General features: G+C 42.7%; 1 protein-coding gene across 7 annotated transcripts in view; it reads left to right on the top strand.

Moving 5' to 3' along the window:
* Positions 1-13,856, top strand: part of USP24 (ubiquitin specific peptidase 24) — a 225,004-nt gene extending 211,148 nt beyond the window's left edge. For all 7 annotated transcript variants that reach the window (XM_073593889.1, XM_073593890.1, XM_073593888.1 and 4 more), the window contains exons 60-67: positions 251-364; positions 3,402-3,467; positions 4,009-4,072; positions 6,190-6,268; positions 7,414-7,489; positions 7,657-7,743; positions 7,822-7,932; positions 9,056-13,856. In XM_073593889.1, coding sequence (XP_073449990.1) covers positions 251-364; positions 3,402-3,467; positions 4,009-4,072; positions 6,190-6,268; positions 7,414-7,489; positions 7,657-7,743; positions 7,822-7,932; positions 9,056-9,118 — 660 coding nt within the window. In that variant the 3' untranslated portion in view covers positions 9,119-13,856. The remainder of the gene's footprint in view (positions 1-250; positions 365-3,401; positions 3,468-4,008; positions 4,073-6,189; positions 6,269-7,413; positions 7,490-7,656; positions 7,744-7,821; positions 7,933-9,055) is intronic.
* Positions 13,857-16,621: the final 2,765 nt, after the last annotated feature.

The following is a 16,621-nucleotide window of genomic DNA, read 5'->3' as shown; positions in this document are numbered from 1 at the left end:
ATCGGTACTCAAACTCGACAGTAAAAAAAAAAAACGGTATTGGTGAAACCCTATTGACCATCGTTTTTGCAGGAAGTATTGTATATTACATGTTTATTCTAGAAACAGAATCGACATAACCGTTGTGCATAGTCATGTGAAAATTCCATCTGGTCTTTATGGTGAGGTGTCATATAATTCCTTTTATTGACAGTTCTAATATGAATGTTTTATATCTACGAAAACCTTTCCACCCCTCTCTATTTCTCAGGTGATGTTTGCGATGCGGGAGCTCCCCGGACCCCTCTCTGTACTCATCGAGATGCTGGTTTATTGCTGTTTCTGTAACGAGCGTTTTTCGCTCACCGCACTGCACTTCATTAAGGTACAAAAGTTGATCAGTTTCTGGTTCTGTTGGTTTAACCGCTTAAGGACCGAGCCTCTTTCTGAGATTTGTTGTTTACAAGTTAAAAACTTTTTTTTTTTTTTTTTTGCTAGAAAATTACTTAGAACCCCCAAACATTATAATTTTTTTTTTTTCTAACACCCTAGAGAATAAAATGGTGGTCGTTGCAATACTTTTTGTCACACCGTATTTGCGCAGCGGTCTTACAAGCGCTTTTTTTGGAAAAAAATACACTTTTTTTTAAATTAAAAATCAAGACAACAGTAAAGTTAGCCTAATTTTTTTTTTTTTATATTGTGAAAGATTGTGTTACGCCGAGTAAATTGATACCAAACATGTCACGCTTCATAATTGCACCCGCTCGTGGAATGACGACAAACTTTTACTTTTAAAAATCTCCATAGGTGACGTTTAAAAAAATTCTACAGGTTGCATGTTTTGAGTTACAGAGGAGGTCTAGGTCTAGAATTATTGCTCTCGCTCTACCGATCGCGGCGATACCTCACGTGTGTGGTTTAAACACCATTTTTATATGCGAGCGCTACTCACGTATGCGTTCGCTTCTGCACGCAAGCTCGGCGGGACAGGGCATGTTTAAAAAAAATAAATACATTTCTTATTTATTTTACTTTTTATTTTTACACTGTTCTTTAAAAAAAAAAAAAAAATTGTGTCACTTTTATTCCAATTACAAGGAATGTAAACATCCCTTGTAATAGAAGAAAAGCATGACAGGACCTCTTAAATATGAGATCTGGGGGTCAAAAAGACCTCAGATCTCCTATTTACACTAAAATGCAATATAAAAATAAAAAAAATGTCATTTAAAAAAAAAAAAAAAATAGCCCTTTAAGAGCTATGGGCGGAAGTGGCGTTTTGACGTCGCTTCTGAATTGACATGTCTTGATCTCATTCAAGATCAGTCTAATTTCTGTCCTGAACCACACAGATAAAGCGCTTGTTTTGCCTGCTTTGTCGTTTTTACCTATAGGTAAGTCTATAATAACGCTTTCCTGTAGGTATAATGAATATCTCCTAAACCTGTACGGTTTCGGTGGTTCACTACCGCTTTAAAGAGCACCCGTAGTTTTTGGAGCGGATTTGCCGAGGGAGTGACCATTAAAATCTTCTCACCTGATGAATTAATCTGCTAACACACTCATGGTCACTGATGAGCAGCATAGAGGAACACAACAGCGGGGCATTTTTTAAGCATTACACTTCCAAAAAAAACATAAAAAATTTGAACCTTCATCATTTAAAAAAAAAAAAAAAACAATTCAGCTTACATTTTCCTTAAAATTTTGGGTCTCAGAAAACCCTCGCTAAAACCAATTTATTGTGGGTCAATGGGGGAAAAATGTCCCTTAACCCCTTTGGCTACAGTGTCGCTGACTAGTTCTGGAAGGCCGTCGTATGACAGCGTCCTGTGATCACGCCTACCGCGGAGCGCAGGCGGCACTCTCTGTGATCAGTGTCCAGAGGACACTGTTGATCACAGATTGAGGTAAAGAGCCAATCGGCGGCTCTTAACCACGTGTAAACAGAAGCCGGTTATCTGCAGAAGAGAGCCGATAACTGGCTTCTCTAAAAGGGACATCTACACTGATAATCGGGGCACTGATTATCAGTGCAGTCTCAACAATGCCCGCCAGTGCTGCCAATCTGTGCCCGCCAGTGAATGTGCCCAGTAGGCAAGTGGTTAAGTTGGTGGTCAGTGGGAAGAATGTTCCTTACATTGGTGGTCAGTGAGAAGAATGTTCCTTACATTGGTGGTCAGTGAGAAGAATGTTCCTTACATTGGAGGTCAGTGGGAAGAATATTCCTTACATTGGTGGTCAGTGAGAAGAATGTTCCTTACATTGGTGGTCAGTGAGAAGAATGTTCCTTACATTGGAGGTCAGTGGGAAGAATGTTCCTTACATTGGTGATCAGTGAGAAGAATGTCCCTTACATTGGTGATCAGTGAGAAGAATGTTCCTTACATTGGTGATCAGTGAGAAGAATGTTCCTTACATTGGTGATCAGTGAGAAGAATGTTCCTTACATTGGTGATCAGTGAGAAGAATGTTCCTTACATTGGTGATCAGTGGGAAGAATGTTCCTTACATTGGTGATCAGTGAGAAGAATGTTCCTTACATTGGTGATCAGTGAGAAGAATGTTCCTTACATTGGTGGTCAGTGGGAAGAATGTTCCTTACATTGGTGATCAGTGAGAAGAATGTCCCTTACATTGGTGATCAGTGAGAAGAATGTCCCTTACATTGGTGATCAGTGAGAAGAATGTCCCTTACATTGGTGATCAGTGAGAAGAATGTTCCTTACATTGGTGATCAGTGAGAAGAATGCTCCTTACATTGGTGATCAGTGAGAAGAATGTTCCTTACATTGGTGATCAGTGGGAAGAATGTTCCTTACATTGGTGATCAGTGGGAAGAATGTTCCTTACATTGGTGATCAGTGGGAAGAATCCCCTCCATATTGGTGGCCAGTGCGAGGAATGACCCTCATATTGGTGGCCAGTGGTAGGAATGCACCTTACATTGGTAGTCAGTGCGAGGAATGCACCTCATATTGGTGGCCAGTGGGAGGAATGCACCTCATATTGGTGGCCAGTGGGAGGAATGCCCCCTTACAAACAACTAAAGGATCACTGATGTCATGCCACTTAATCTGCCAAGTGGCAATGGCCCTAAAACTATACAGGTACCATCAAATGGGACGTAAATCAGCCACAGCTCCAGGAACCCCCTAGCAACATTGATGGAATCCTAGGCGGAGAATGGTTAGCCTAGATAATACTTTATACTTATTAATCTGTGCATCTCTGATATCAGTGTTGTCCGCTGAGGGCATCTTAGAAATACTGCCAGCTCTGAGGTCTCGAATGGTGTTAATCATCAAAAATTTGAGTTCCTCAAATCTCCAGTGAAAGTTGAAAACCCAATAATTAGCTGTGTTGGGAGGGTGTAACTAACTGTAACTCTTACGTGTGATTTTATATTTACCCCACAGAACCAGCTGGAGTCGGCTCCACCTCATGAACTGAAGAACATGTTCACCCTCCTGCTTGATATTCTGGTATGCACGTTAAATAAAGCGTTTATCTGCACCGGCATTTTCAGCTTCCCTGCAATTCCAATCCTCATACCCGGCCACACATGTGATAGTGACACTATGAGTGTTCCTGTTTAGATTTGACACTTGCTGGTCACCGGTCATGTCCGAACAGGTGATCACCTCTAAGGTGCTTCACAGTATATCAGCACTACATATTTAATGTAACCAATAATGCTTTTTTATATTCATTTAAAAGGTTCACTGCTCTAACATTACGGACTCTTCAACCACTTAAGGACCAAGCCTTTTTTTGAGATGTGGTGTTTACAAGTTAAAAACAGGGGTTTTTTTTGCTAGAAAATTACTTGGAACCCTCAAACAGTATACATTTTTTTTCTAACACCCTAGAGAATAAAATGGCGGTCGTTGCAATACTTTCTGTCACACCATATTTGAGCAGCGGTCCTACAAGCGCACTTTTTTTTTGGAAAAAATACACCTTTTATTTAATCAATATATACTATACTGATAAGTAAATTATTATTTATTTTTTCTTCTGCAGATGATTGAAGACCCCATCCAGATGCAGAGGCTGAAGTTTGCCTTCGAGTCAGACGGGCTTTTAGGTAAACTTGGGGAAAATTAAAGCCAAAGTTAAATAAAGTTGTGATCTCTGGAGCAAAAGAAGATTTGGTTGAAAGTCTAGGGGTGAATGCATTGTCACCTTGTCTATAGTAACTGATGGTCTTACAGCTGGCTTCAAAATGTGAGCGGTGTTCCCAACCTCACCTAACACAGTATCTGCACCCTCTGCTATTTACTGGGGTCTTCAGGGTCTCCTGTACCTCTCCCCTTCTTCCCAGCAAAATCATTTTCTCTGATGTTAAATCTTCCAGAATACCCTCTCATTCCGTCCATCGTCCTCCATGCTGCTTCTTGATGGCATTAGCAATTATTTGTGGGTGTTTTTGTTGCATGGAAGTATAGACAAATCTTTCTACAATCTAGGAGCCTCCAGAGAGCAAAGAGCAAACGTCTAAACAATGGATACACTTCTGTTAAATCTCACCCCCTAACAGCGGATATATATATATATATATATATATATATATATATATATATATATATATATATATACACACACATACATACATACACACACACACACTATCTCACAAAAGTGAATACACCCCTCACATTTTTGTAAATATTTTATTATATTTTATTCGTCATTTTCACTTAGGGGTGTACTCACTTTTGTTGCCAGCGGTTTAGACATTAATGGCTGTGTGTTGAGATATTTTGAGGGGACAGTAAATTTACACTGTTATACAAGCTGTACACTCACTACTTTACATTGTAGCAAAGTGTCATTTCTTCAGTGTTGTCACATGAAAAGATATGTGAGGGGTGTACTCACTTTTGTGAGACATAGTGTGTGTGTCTAATATATATATATATATATATATATATATATATATATATATATATATATACACACATTTTTATTGCTGTCATGCTTTAAAGCAGTACTAAACCCATGCTGTGTCTGTTCTGCAAATACACACAAGTGTGGTCTTGCACTTCCAAATATTGTATTGATTAAAAAAAAAAAATTATCTTCGTCCCTTTGGATAATTTCGGATGAACTGATGTGATCGGCTCTCAAAAGCTTTGTACTAACGATCAGATTGTTTGAAAGCGATATTTTTTCATCCGATTCTCGGATGGTGTGTGCTAGGCAAAAGACAGACAGGACATACTGGAGTTGATTTAGTAAAACTGGAGAGTGCGAAACCTGGTGCAACGCTGCATAGAAACCAATCAGCTTCCAGGTATTTTTTTCGTCAAAGCTTAATTGCACAAGCTGACATTAGAAGTTGATTGGCTACTATGCACAGCTGCATAGGATTTTGCACTTTCCAGTTTTAGAAAAATTAGCACCACTGGGTGAACTGCCAGGTTACGGCCCCTGATTTTACCATTGCATTGCATTGTGATAGGAAGTTGTCCATAAGTGGATCCTTTATCCCAGGGGTCCCAAACCCCCGGGCCATGGACCGGTGTGCTGGTCCATGACCTGTTGGGAGCCAGGCCGCGCGGCTGGGGGGTTGGCAGCAGCTAGATCTCTATTGGTAGCCGCTTGTATTGCCGCCCGGGCTCCGCCTCTTGTTGGTTGGCAGCGGGGGGGGCCTGTATGTGTTTGTTGTGCCCCCGAGTGTCTGAAGGAGGAGAGCGGCCCCCACTTATTGACAGGGGTCGGAGCTTCACTCGCCCGCCCGCCGCTCACCCCTGCTGTGCGGCATTTGAATATAATAGCCCTGCATCGTAGCCGCACAGAAGGGGGTGAGCGGCGGGCGAGCTAGTAAAAGCTCCGCCTACTGTAAATAAGTGGCAGCTGCTCTCCTTCTGACGATCCGGGGCACGACAAACACATACAAGACTTGGAAAAACCCACCTTCTCCCAGGCGCAAGGTTAGGAGAGATGAATGGAAGCAGAAGCCCGGAGGTTCTCGGTGATGACCTTTCCATAGGAGTCTCTGTGCAGTCCAACCTCTCTGCTAATGATTTGTAAATACTGATCACACCCCAAGGTCCCTGGAATAATTGGCCGCACGATACCAGTCCCTGACATCCAACATTGCTTAATAAGAAAAAATACAGCGTAACAGTTTTTTCAAGTATGTTAAAGTTTACCATATCTACAGAAAAAAAAATATTCCTTTTTGTATTATTTCTTTAGCTTTGATGCACCACAGCAATCACGTAGACAGCAGCCGCTGCTACCAGTGTGTGAAGTTCCTGGTCACCTTGGCTCAGAAGTAAGTATCAGCGATCTATAAATTGTAAGATCCATAGGTCAGAGATATTTTTGTCAGATGGTGGGGTCTGCCTCATGTCTGTGGTGGTAGCCCTCTTTCACATGGACATCCTCCGTTGCGTCTCGGCAGGGGGTCATAGACTGATCCCATGCCGAATCAGATCAGAAATGGATGTCACGTGTGTCCAATTTTTCCTGTAATGGCGTTAAAAGTGGACCTGTATAATCCCTATTGGTCCCCGGATAAAAGTGGACCCATATAATCCCTATTGGTGCCCGGATAAAAGTGGACCCATATACACCCTATTGGTGCCCAGATAATAGTGGACCCATATAATCCCTTTTGGTGCCCGGATAAAAGTGAACCCATATAATCCCTTTTGGTGCCTGGATAAAAGTGGACCCATATAGTCCCTATTGGTGCCCGGATAAAAGTGGACCCATATAGTCCCTATTGGTGCCCGGATAAAAGTGGACCCATATAGTCCCTATTGGTGCCCAAGTAAAAGTGGACCCATATAGTCCCTATTGGCGCCTGGATAAAAGTGGACCCATATAGTAACTATTGGTGCCCGGATAAAAGTGGACCCATATACACCCTATTGGTGCCCAGATAATAGTGGACCCATATAATCCCTTTTGGTGCCCGGATAAAAGTGGACCCATATCCCTTTTGGTGCCCTGATAAAAGTGAACCCATATAATCCCTTTTGGTGCCCGGATAAAAGTGAACCCATATAATCCCTATTGGTGCCCGGATAAAAGTGAACCCATATAATCCCTTTTGGTGCCCGCATAAAAGTGAACCCATATAATCCCTTTTGGTGCCCGGATAAAAGTGGACCCATATAATCCCTATTGGTGCCCGGATGTAAGTAGATCTGTCTCTGCCTATATCCGCCCATATTCAGTTAGGTCAGTAAAAGAGGACCAGGATGGAAACTTTTTCCTCTTTGATCCAATGAACCTGAACAGACCTGGATGTGGGCAGATATAGGCAGACATATGTCTGGTTACATCCAGCTGCCCTTTGGGATACATTGCAGTCTGTTTTAGATCCAGGTAATCACGGGTCAAAAATGAGCTGCCGGAATGGCCGTTTAACAGTGGCTGGAAAGTGTTCTCAATGCTTCTTTTTGACCACAGGTGTGCGGCTGCGAAGGAGTATTTCAAAGAGAATTCTCACCACTGGAGCTGGGCTGTGCAATGGCTGCAGAAGAAGGTACGGCACTCCTAATTCTGGATTATATGTGGTAACAGAAATCTGTGCTTCTAGGAAAAATCACAATTATATAGTACAGTATTGGCCGTCTCGAATTTTTGGAGAATGAGAATATGCCTGCTTCTAATGTTTTGAAGCGTGGTTTATAATTTTTATTTCCCTGACAGATGTCTGAGCATTGCTGGGCTCCACAGAGTAATGTGTCCAATGAAACGTCCACAGCCAAGACCTTCCAGAGGACCATCTCTGCACAGGTAGGGTAAAGAGCATGTCTGAGGTTTGTAGCATTGATTGATATACTCTGGGTGAATAACATAACGATTTTGCTCCAGGACACTTTGGCCTATGCTACCGCGTTGCTTAATGAGAAGGACCAATCTGGAAGCAGCAACGGATCTGAAAGCAGCCCAGCCAATGAGAACGGAGACAGAAGTATGCAACAGGTAAAAGGAGTATTGTTGGGTAGAAGAAGCTTTGGCTCCTTCATTACTTTAAATGGTGCTGGGGAAGCTGTAATTCTTATTTCTTTCAAACCCATTGAGGAGGGACACAGGAAGTCTTTAACCTTTGGGTTACATTGCCAGCTGCTGAAAAATTTAACACTGCCAAAGTGTTGGGCAGCCCAGGATGCTACCAGCACCCCTCAGTTTTTCGCAAGTGTCCTGGGAAGATGGACTTCTTCTCTTCAGCTCTGCTGTGTAAAAGGCTAATCTGATTTCTGCTAGCACTTTTTGTTTGATATTTTTTTTTTTTCTCCTCTACGTTGCTAATGAAGCTTTGACTCTTGGATTGTAGCTACTATCTGGTGTGGTTGTCCCTAGCCTGGCTTTTGGGGGGGTAGCCTGGCTAGGGACAACATCTAAAGCCAACTTTGGGCATAGGGTCCTTCAGGTGGCTCATTTTGCTGCAGGTAGTCCCTAGTTTTTTTTTTTTTTTTCTTGGACCTGTTAGTGAGTGTTGTGTTGCCCATTCCTCAGTTGGACTGCTTTTTTCCAACCCTGAAGGTTTAAGACTTGTCTGACTTGACTCTGTATTCAATACACTCCAAGAAATGGATGTTACTGTGAGTGCAAAAATGTCCTTAGATAAGTCGGTAGTGCGTGTTTTTGTGAAAATTTGTCACCAGGAAAAAAAAAATTAAAGTAATGAAAGCAGAACATGTGGAAGGGTAGAGTCCCTCTCAGCTTTTTTATTGCTATTTAGGAGATGCACCATCCCTGTTTGTCCCGTCACCAAGTCAGAAAGTGAGGAGAAATGCAAAATGTTATTGTCACTGTAACAGGAGCAGGGGAAAATATTCCAATGGGGACAGCTGTTCCAGTGGCAAAGAGGTGGATGTACCAGCACATTATGACTTAAGCTGCCCAGGACCCTTTTTTTTTTTCCTGCGGTTTTACTACTGCTTTAATATACATAAGGCTTATGGCCAGACATTGTACTAAGACTGCAGAGAACCCTAATAAATAGGTTCTGATGTGTTCTTCACATTGTGACTGGCTTTTCATTTAGTTTGAAAATGTGGTTTAAGCCAGAATTCCCCTTTATAATATTTTTTATGTCTTTCAGGGTCCCGACTCTCCAATGATAATTGGAGACCCAAAAAGTGACCTTGACGATGTCGATCCTTGACCACATTTCCCAGGTACAAAAGACGAGAGAGTCTTTGTCGCGCTGTGAAACGCCCTTCGAGAACCACAACGGAGTCTCGTTGTCTCGTCGGGCTACCCGGAGGCCAACCTCGCAGGACTCGCAGAGCTAATCCAGACGCTGCAGCCAAGGCTCTTTTTCTGAAAAAAACTGTCGCACCGAGGCGGAGGTCAACCTTACTGCTGCAAGAAAAGAAAAGAATATTTTTGTCAATTTTAGTGCAAAACAAGAAACCCAACAAGTGGTTGAAATTTTTTTTTTTAATTTGTCAGAAATCAAGGAGTGAATGTACAATTGTGGCTTTTTCTGCAATGCTGCGGAGATTTAATTTGGTTTTATAAGAACTCTGGAGAAGAAGAAAAAAAAAATTCTTGACTGCGTTTAGGTGCACACGGCAACTTTTTAATCTTACGATATTACCTAGGAATCTTAAAATGATGTAAAGAAAAATGATCATGTAAAACTTAAATCTTGTACAAATTTAGTTTGGAAATTGAACTTTTAAAGAAGAGAAAAAAAAAAAAGAAAACTAAATCGAAGACACTTTGTATTTAATTTGTCTCCCAACAGTTTGTATAGTCATTTTGCTATGTTTGTGCCATCGGATCATGACGAAAAATTAAACAAGCCGCTGTTTTCGTACATCGTTTTTATAATTTATTTTTGATGATACGTCCTGCATACGCTCTGGTGGCAGCTGCGTACCAGGTTGAGCCCATCAATTCACCAAGCGGGAATGGTTTCACCAAGGCACAAAGTTCTATGGAATTCACTAGTTAGTGGGCAATTGACAGGCTTGATATGGTACCCTATGGTAAAATATGGGTAGAGGTTTAAGTGTAGCTCCATCCTTTTGGCGTGTTTGATGTTGCAAATGATGGCAGCCAGAAAATCAGCTTAACGGTCTTTATTAACAGTGTTGTCCCCTGTTATTTGAATTGTATCCAAGTAAATACAGTTAAGGATAGAGTCTGGTTTAGCCCATTCGTAGGATCAACAATCTTAAAAGAGAAGTATGGAATTTTTTTTTTATCCCATATTCATACTTACCCAGGTGGATACAGCATCAGTCCCATGCCACCTCTTCACCGAGAACCGAGCCACCGAACACCGCCGATGGCTCGGTTCTCTCACATCCCCGAGCGGAGAGCTGCTTCCTGTCGGTCAGCAGCTCTCCTGCTTTGCTCCTCCACACTCACTGGAGCGCTGAGCTGTGGAGGGGGCGGCTCGCTGAGAGGCTGAGACCAGTCCAGGCACCTGGCGGATCCAGACTTCCAAAGTCGGGCTGACGCGGTGCCTGGACTGATCTTGGTGACGTCAAGCAGAGAGCGGACCTCAGATCGCTCTCTGCTGAAACCGGGTCACAGGAGTGCAAAACGAATTGCACTCCTGTGACCCATAGGCAAAGCCCAGCTGAATGAGCTCAGGTTGGACTTCTCCTTTAAGGCCTTAATAACAATATATTTTCTCCTGTCCATAGAAGGGCATTAGGAGAAAATAACGTGGGCCTTTAAATGTGCCAAAGACGCGTAATACCCATACATATAGTTAAAACATTCAAAATCTATTTGATTTAAAAAATGATCCAATTTGGATAGATGGCTTATGTACAAAGCTTGAGAATATGCAATAATTTCCTGTGTGGCTTTTTCGGATCGACGCGTTTCACAAGTATAAAGTATGCACACCTTTTTACATATACAGCCATATGTTACATCTTACAAAACAAGTACAATTGAATATAATACAATTATTAATGCATAGCGCATATATCATACAGAGAACATAAAGATAGAAATGATGGCCTTGTTCACACGGGCGTAATTAGCGTACACCCTGGCGGGTACTGTATTTACCCCCCCCCCCAGGGATGCACAGGTGCTCCATGCATCCCCATGCAGGCAGTCTCATTCATGTTAATTGGGACACAGCTGCTGCTCCCAATCTGACATCCGTACCTGTGCGGGTGCTCAGCCCTGAACGCAGACAGTTCGCATTCAGGGCGGTGCACCCACGCGGATGTCAAATTTGGAGCAGCAGCTGTGCCCATGCAGCTGCTGCATCCCAATTAACATAAATGAGACTGCCTGCATGGGGATGCATGGAACATCTGTGCATCCCTGTGGGGGGGTAAACACTGTAGTATGCCCATGTGAACAGAACTTTAGTGTAAATCCACAGTAATATAGTTTGAATAAGTTGATTCTTTTGTCCAGAGTTTAAAGCAGATCTTCACCCAACCTATCCCAACCCATTATTTTTGAAGTTTTTAATAATTTACCCTAGCTTACAGGAGGTGGATTCTGAAATTTTTGGACATTCACTCACCCAGCATTGTCCCTCCTACTTTGCATCGCCATGTTTGTGACATCATCGAGAGGCCTGCCGACTCTTCTATGCTCAGTGGGTGGGACTCTGGATGACCCGCCATTAGGCTAACTTACCAGGAGATGGTATATTCACCCACCCAGTGGATGTGGCGTTATCCTGCTGAGATCCTCTGCCAACTCTCAATTCTGCACCGCCCTGTTTGTGACGTCATCGAGAGGCCCGCCAGCTCTTCTGTTTTCAGTGGGCGGGCCTCTCGATGATGCACCACGAGGTGCCCCCCCCCACACTTTGTCAATTAAACACTATGCCTCCTGGGATATGTGACATGCATATCCCGGGGCAGACAGCGGGCACTAGGTGAGTGGCGTGCATGGGGGGTGGTGCCAGACACTTTTTAAAAATAAAATGTACAGAACAGGAGGGGGGTGTAGTGGAGGGAACTTCATTAAGAGGGTGAAGATCCACTTTAAGAAGGAGTACTCCCTAAATTTCACAGATAGGACATCTGCGAAATTTAGGGAGTACTGCTTCTTAAAGGGGACCATATACAACAGAGTAGGACTTAGCTACTTAGCTGTATACAAACACGGCTACAAGGAATATTTAAAATCTGTAAAGCTTCAAAAGACTGAAATAATTAGTTTTTAAAGCTGATATCACTGCCTTGTATTTAGAGATCAAACCTGTCAAAAGGGGAGGAGTTAAAAAATAATTGCAAGTGGAAATAGACTGAAAGCCCTGTCAGTGTTCCAAATATTTTACATTTTGTTTCCTCTTTGTACATTTTTATGCTTTATTTTCAGGCCTTTGTAACCAAAACATCTTGGGGCGTTCTGATGTAATTCTAATAATTTGTATGCAAAGAGCTGGCCGTATATGGAGACCGCTTGTTGTCCGCTGCAAACTATTTTGGGTTCAGTACAGCAGTTGTATACATGGCACAAATAATTCCAACCGTTGAAAAAAAAAAATTGGGATCAGCTGGATGGAAATATTCAGTGGTCCCCATGCAAATCTGTTCCTTAATTCAGATCTGTCTCGGGACTTGAAAATGCAGTTTATTGAACTATACATGCAAAATAACGTACGTGGGATGACCGTGTTCATGGTGGGACAGTTTGTAGGACAGCCAGCTCCTGCATATGTGGCCAGCTACACTGATTGCCCGGTGTCTTGCTTTGTGTTTTGAGTGATTTAAGGAATAAAGGAAGTAGGCTTGTAAAGTAGACGCTTTGAAAAATTCTGGGAAGAAAATTCTTTAAAAAAATCTTTAATCCGAATTAATCAGCCATTTTAAAAGACTGTCCAAGAGCAGGTACCCCCAAAGTGTATATTCGTACTTTGTGCACCTGTCTGACACTAGTTTCATTGCCTTTATTTCCCTTTTTGGAGTTAGGCTTCACCTGGCCCAGTGTGTTGGCCCTTATTGGCCATTGAGACATTGTCATTGGGTGTGGAGATGGTAGGTGGGGCTTAGTCCCAGCGTCAAAAAGAAAAAAAAATGGTCAAGCCTTTACCAGTGAAACCCTTATCAGATGGGTGCACAGCAGCTTTCCCAGCTGGTGGGTGCACCACGGCTTTCCTGGCTGGTGGATGCACCACGGCCTTCCTGGCTGGTGGGTGCACAGCAGCTTTCCTTGCTAGTGTATGCTCTTAGGCGGGATTTTTTACTTTTGAGGGTTCAACTGTTTATATTTAAGAACTGCACCTAATATTTGCCTGAGATCTGTTTAAATAATCCAATGTATCTACCAAATGTTTCCTTAAAACTGATTGTAGTTTTTTAAAACTTTATCAAGCCTTGCCACAATTACATGGAGACATATTGAATAAAATTGGTTTGTCCCACAGGTTTTAAGATGCTACGTCAGGGACGCTGTCATTGCTACCTGCACTATATGAATGTTTAATTTGCGCAGAAAAAACAATTATGGTTTATGGTAATATATACAGAGAAAAGAGTTTAGCTTGGAGATAACTGGAATTTAAAGGAATCCCTTTATCATGAAGTTCCGTGTACTTGTCGCTCATATGAAAGGTAGCCATTTTGTATGTTGACCCAACACTCGGCCAACCTATTTACGTAGCTCTAATATTGTGGCATGAGACACAGAGCCACCCTTTCTCCTGCCTTGCGGATGTCACCGAATTCTAGTGACTTAATTGGCCGCTTTTGTTTGACATCAGTCTTGGTTACAAAATGGCTGCTATTTGGCTCTTTCGGGCTCAGGTACTCATTGATAACGGGAGGCCAAGGAATGAATTTTTTATGTTTTTGTGCCAATTGATTTTTATTCATTGTGTTGTATATTTTCTTGATTTGTTGCACTGATATTTTATTTTTATTTTTCTTTCCCCCCCAAATAAATGCACCATATCATAAAACCAACCCTCAGGCCCCGGGGGCTTCCATGTGTTCTTCCACTCGCTAACTTTTCCTGCTATGCTGCTTTGTCACCTTACAAGCCCCCTGTGCACTATGACTTCCTGCCCTGTCTGTCCTTGCTGTTAAAGCTAATGTACGGAAATCTGAGGGCTGAACTGCTTCCGCTTTAGGTTTTGTATGACACATTCATGCTTATAGACTTTAACTCAGTTTGCTGGAAATGGTAGCATCCACTTACTAACTTTTAACAGTTGCTGTAGCTTTAGTCTGGTACCCTCATATTTGCTACTTAGCAGACCACCAACTGGGAAGATGTATGCAGGTGGGAGTTCTGATTTCAGTGGCAGAAATTGTTCGAGGTCCATGCATCCATTGATCCGCATAAAATTCAGAAATAGCAAGTACCTCCATTTTTATATGCTAAGGGTTTTTGTGTTGACCAAAGTTATAGGAGGGAAGGGTTTTGAAGCTCTACCCATTACTATATATAGTGATCAACCATAACATTATCACAACTGATAGGTAAAACAAATAACAATGATTATCTTGTTACAATAGAATCTGAAAGTGGGTAGCAGGAAGTCAGCGAACAAGTGAAAATGTTGATCAACTTTGACAAGGGACAAATTGTGATGGCTGGACAACTGGGTCAGAACAACCCAAAACTGCAGCTCTTGTGGGATGTTTCTGATCTGCAGTGCTCAGGACTGAACAAAAGTGGTCCAAGCAACATGGCCGTGGGCGGCCAAGGCTCATCGATGTATATGGGTAGCAAAGGCTGGCCTGTGTAATCCGAACCCAATAGAAGAGCTCTTGGAGCTCAAATTGCTGAAAAAGTGAATGTTGGTTCTGAACACACAGAACATTGCCATTTGTTGCGTATGGGGCTGTGTAGCTGCTCATTGGACAATGTGTCTAACTGTCCAGGCATTACAATTGTTCAGTTGAATCCTGAAACTTTAGAAACGGTTAATCGAACAGACTCATTGTTTGGAGTATCTGAATCTGGTCCTGGATGCATCTCAGGCCAGAGTGTTTCTTCCACATGAGACGTTTTAGACTCTGGTCTCAAGATCAAACACTCCAGTCCAAAAGCCATTTTTGCATGAGCATTTTGTAGCTGATGGTAGCCTCTTTCGAGGCAGAACCTTATCCTCTGTTTCACTCCAGACATCTGAAATATAACATTCTGTTGTTGTGAAACAGGTCAGTCCTGTCTCTGGCCAGGCCAACTTGGTTGTGGCAGAGGACCAGGTTGTCTCTGGCTTGGTGATTGAGGAATCTGGCTCTGGAGTCAGGAAAGTAATTTCTTGCTGTCCTTTGGAAGATTCTAACAATGGACACCAACTTGTCAGCTGGAGAGGAATCCTGAGCATGTTTGTGCAGGGGACTTGGCCATGACATGTTGGTGGTATACATAAACCATCGGGAAGGAACCAGATATCTTGCTGTGACAAAAGAGGTAAAGTGGAACCTGCCCTGGGCAGAACGTCACATTCCAGCCATGCTAAATGAGCAGGCCAACTTCCTCAGCTGACAGCACCTGGACATGGGAGACGGGTTCCTACATATAGAGGTGTTCCAAAACCTGTGTTACATGTGGGGATGCTGAGTATGGACCTCTAGATACAAGGATCCTCTAGCAGAAGCAGTGGATACTCCAGGTGCGATCAGTACATCCTAATCTATCAATTTCCTCCCCTGAAAATTCTACTGCCTCTGCTCCACAGGATCAAGATGGAGGGCATTTTGGTGATCCTTATTGCTTCAGACTGGCACATGTGGTACACCAACCTGGTAAGACCTGGTGTGTGGGCACTGCCAAACTGTAAAGATATTCTGCCCAAAGGACCAAATTGCCATCCTGCTTCTTGTTTGCAGGCTTTAATAGCATGACTGTTGAAGCCAAGGTTCTGAGGGACAGGGGCATATCTGAGGCTGTGCTTCCTAGGATGCTTAAAGCTAGGTACTCTACATCCTGTGAGGTCTCTCATTGGATGTGGAAGATATACTTCACTTGGTGTAGGTTTCTGCCATTGCTATTTTGTTTCAGAGAGTGTGACTTTTCACTCTTTATAAAAAAACCTTTATGGGATGGGGGGGGGCTACCCGTTCATGGGCCTTTGAATCTGATTCTCTGTGCTTTTGAAACTTCCATTTGAGAAAGACTTTACCTTTTTGTTATGCTGCCTGAACTATATCTAGGTGGCTTGGATAGACCATAATTTAAGCTTATGGTCTCAAGGATTGGATTCTTCACTTTTCTTGGCAGGGATTACTCTTACTAGACTTGTAAGCACCTTTTGTGTTTCTCAGATTTGCTGTCATAATCTGAGATTTAAAAGCTATGCCATTGAAGCCAGCACCAAAAAGGATGGCAAATCAGTCCTTGGGGCAGAGAATGCTGACTAGCTATCAGCGCCTACAGCACATCGTCTGGGTCCATGTACCACATCTGCTTGGGCCATATGGAGCAGTGAGGATCCTTGGAATTTCCTTCATATCAATCCTGTTTATTTGAAGTCTAAGGGTCAGAAATGCATAGATCATAGTGTACCAACCCTCTGCTGCTACCTTAGCATCCACTGCTTTTGCTACAGGATCCATTGCCCTGGATACAAACCTGGCCAAATTGTTGTAGAACCTAGCAGTTCACATGTGTTGTCCCCCACCTGCAATGCAATGGTCCAGGTGCTGCCACCTGAGAATTTGCTTGGCAATTATCTACACTGGAAATGTACATGGCTGGAACATGAGGTTCTATCCAA

The sequence above is a fragment of the Aquarana catesbeiana genome, linkage group LG07, assembly GCF_042186555.1.
Source record: "Aquarana catesbeiana isolate 2022-GZ linkage group LG07, ASM4218655v1, whole genome shotgun sequence".
Classification (NCBI taxonomy): Eukaryota; Metazoa; Chordata; class Amphibia; order Anura; family Ranidae; genus Aquarana; species Aquarana catesbeiana.
Note: the sequence above shows the minus strand (reverse complement) of the source record. Positions and strands in the feature narration are given on the sequence as shown.